The sequence below is a fragment of the Colius striatus genome, chromosome 21, assembly GCF_028858725.1.
Source record: "Colius striatus isolate bColStr4 chromosome 21, bColStr4.1.hap1, whole genome shotgun sequence".
NCBI lineage: Eukaryota > Metazoa > Chordata > Aves > Coliiformes > Coliidae > Colius > Colius striatus.
The window spans coordinates 958,820-961,792 of record NC_084779.1 but is presented as its reverse complement, the minus strand read 5'-3'; the positions used below and the strand labels follow the sequence as shown (position 1 = coordinate 961,792).

At 60.0% G+C, this 2,973-nt stretch overlaps 1 protein-coding gene across 1 annotated transcript; it reads left to right on the top strand.

Moving 5' to 3' along the window:
• The first annotated feature begins 419 nt into the window (after positions 1-419).
• On the top strand, positions 420-2,478 carry LOC133627490 (acrosin-like). Its single transcript, XM_062013228.1, has 5 exons — positions 420-496; positions 740-940; positions 1,176-1,444; positions 1,725-1,876; positions 2,128-2,478. The coding sequence occupies exons 1-5, from the start codon at positions 420-422 to the stop codon at positions 2,476-2,478; spliced, it is 1,050 nt and encodes a 349-aa protein (XP_061869212.1).
• Positions 2,479-2,973: the final 495 nt, after the last annotated feature.

Here is a 2,973-nt window from a genome sequence, read left to right as displayed (position 1 = left end):
TCGCAGAGTCTGACCACAGAGCCTCCCCTCTGCTCCACACTCCATGGAGTATTTGCAGGGAATTACTGTGTTGTGGATTCCTCACTGACCAGCAGCAGCTGTATCCACCCTGTGAGCCTTCTTCATTTTATCCCTTTCCTTAACTGGTGAGCAATGCTGATGTTTAATGTGTGCTTTAATACCAGTTTCAATGTAAGTTTTCATTTCCAGGGCACTTCAGTAATCATGCCACACCCCCCCTTTAGCTGGACTCCCCCTTGGTGCCCCACACGGAATCCCCCACGCCCAGCATCCGTAACCAGCGGCTCTGTGACATCAGCCCCGGGGCCGAGGTGCTGTGGGCAGCGTGAGCACTGCAGGCACAGCATCGGCCCCGCTGTTGGTGGTCAGCAGCACTTTCTGGCCACGTGCTACTAGACATGATGAAGCTCCTGCTCATCCTCACCCTGCTGGCTCTGTACTGCAGGCCTGCAAGCGGCTCATGGGAAGGCTGTGGGTAAGTGGCTCTAGGAGGGAGCTTGGGCAGCCCTTACAGCGTCCACTGGAGCCCCGTGGCCAAGCCACAGCTCCCCAAAGCCCACGGTGAGGGAGCCAGGCTACGGGGCTAAGGCAGGAGCCAGGGCTAAGGGCTCCCTGCCCCGCTGTCCACGCAGCACCCGGTGTGGAGGGCAGACGGCTGCCCTGCAGCCCGAGCAGCAGCGAGCCCTGGAGCAGGACACTCGTGACTTTCTGCTTCCAGGGCGAGCTGCGGGCGCCAGCTCAAGGCTTCTTCCTCTGGGCCGTTGCGCGTCGTGGGTGGCACAAATGCGGCTCCGGGGACCTGGCCCTGGATCGTCAGCCTCCAGCGCCCCTGGGGAAAACGCACCAAGCATTTCTGTGGAGGGTCCCTCATCAACCCACAGTGGGTGCTCACAGCAGCCCACTGCTTTGACAAGTTCAGGTGAGGAGGAGCAGGGAAGGGGCATCCCTACACCACTGCTGCCGCTCCCGTCCCGTTCCCACGCAGCAGCCAGCGCCGGGGCACTGCCCAGCCCAGCACAGAGCCGTGCTCGGCACACGCTGGGCTGGTGCTGCTGCTCGCCAGCGGCCTGGGGCTGGCCATTCCTGGAGCCCTTGGTGAGCAGGAGGCAGGCAAGTGCTCCCTCTGAGCCCTCTGCTCTCCATCTGCCCTCCAGGAAAATCGCCAAGTGGCGCGTGGTGATCGGGACCACAAAGTTGTCTCAGCTGGGCCCCGAGGCCCAAGTGCGACGCATCAAGCGGCTGCTGCGTCACGAGGCCTACTGGCAGGCCACAGCTGAGAATGACATTGCTGTGCTGGAACTGGACCAGCCCATCCAGTGCAATGAGCACGTCCAGCTGGCCTGTTTGCCTCAACCCGATGACGTGAAGCTGTCGGAGCTGAAAAACTGCCAGGTGGCTGGTTGGGGATCCACAGTTGCACGATGTGAGTTCCCCTTGTAAAAGCATTTGTGTCCCGAGGCCTGGCACGCTGGGGAGACGGGTTGGGCGTGAGGAGAGCCAAGGCGAGAGCCACAGTCAGGCTGTGGGGACATCAGGCTGCAGACGGGGCTCTGAGCCACTGTCCAAAGCCAGACTGAAGGGAAAGACGTGTCTGGTGTGTCTATGGGTAGGTGCAAAGCCGAGGCCCAGGGAAGGGCTTTGCCAGACAGGGGAGGGCAAGTGGCCCAGAGCTGCTGGGGGCTAATTCCTTGCTGTGCTCACAGCCACAGAACCAGAAATATCCGATGTGCTGCAGGAGGCCAAGGTTCACCTCATCGATACCAAGCTCTGTAACAGCAGCCAGTGGTACACAGGGGCTGTGCACAGCTACAACCTGTGTGCCGGGTACCCACAGGGTGGTATCGACACCTGCCAGGTAGGAGCAGCTACGAGTCACCCCCTGCAGCACCCACAGCCCTGTCCTACCACTGCTGGGGCTTCCCTCCCCTTCCCCATCATCATCTCCTTGCCCAGGGCCCCTTGCCTTGTCCCACACACCCATCCCGTGTAATTGGCAGCCCTTAGGTCCAGAGCCCAGTGCTAGAACCTCTGTCTTCCACACATCCAGCATCCCTGTGCTGACAGCAGCCACCCAACACTCCCTTCCTCCTCTCTGCTCTGCTGTAGGGTGACAGTGGTGGTCCCCTCGCCTGCCAAGACAGCCACGCTGACTACTACTGGGTCGTTGGACTGACCAGCTGGGGGAAAGGCTGTGCAAGAGAAAAACAGCCTGGGATCTACACCAGCACTCGGCACTTTTATAACTGGATCCTGGAGCACATGGGACGGCACCAAGAAGAGGCAGCAGCTCCTCCACTGTCACAGCCTGTGTCCACCTCAGCCCCCTCTCAGACACCAAGGCCAGGTGCAACACAACCAGGCAGCTCCACGTCCTGTGCCTTTGCATGCCGGAAGGCGTTGAAGTTCCTCAGTTTGCTGCGGGGGCTCCTGTGGTTCCTGATGGGAAGAGGGGCTTGAGCAGCAGCGTGGCCAGGACCCAGCGCAGGCTGCGCTGTGCCACCACCATTTCCCCCTGGGGCACTGCCCGCTGCTCCAAGGGCAGCCCCTGTGTCCCACACCTGCTCTGTCCTCCCCACGCTCCTCTCAGCACACACAAAGGCTGAAGGAGACTTAGTGTAGTCAATAAAGCTGCCTGTTTGCACAGCACGTTGTGCCTCAGTCCATCGCTCAGTCCCTGTGGAGCTGGGCTCATTTACAGCTGCATTAAAGTTGGTGTGTTGGAATCACAAGAAATTTTAGGAGCAACCTGTCATCAGCACAAAAGAGACACAGAACTTGTGGAGAGTGGCCAGCGCAGGGCCACCAAGATGATCAGGGGACTGGAACATCTTCCATACGAGGAAAGGCTGCGGGAACTGGGGCTGTTTAGTCTGGAGGAGACTGAGGGGAGAGCTCATTAACATTTACAAATACCTCACTGCTGGGTGTCAGGAGGTCGGGACATCCCTTTTC

Coding starts and splice junctions, on each gene's coding strand:
- LOC133627490 (XM_062013228.1), top strand. CDS start 420: ATGATGAAGCTCCTGCTCATCCTCACCCTGCTGGCTCTGTACTGCAGG. Junction 497..739: donor GGCTCATGGGAAGGCTGTGG/GTAAGTGGCTCT, acceptor TTCTGCTTCCAG/GGCGAGCTGCGGGCGCCAGC. Junction 941..1,175: donor CACTGCTTTGACAAGTTCAG/GTGAGGAGGAGC, acceptor TCTGCCCTCCAG/GAAAATCGCCAAGTGGCGCG.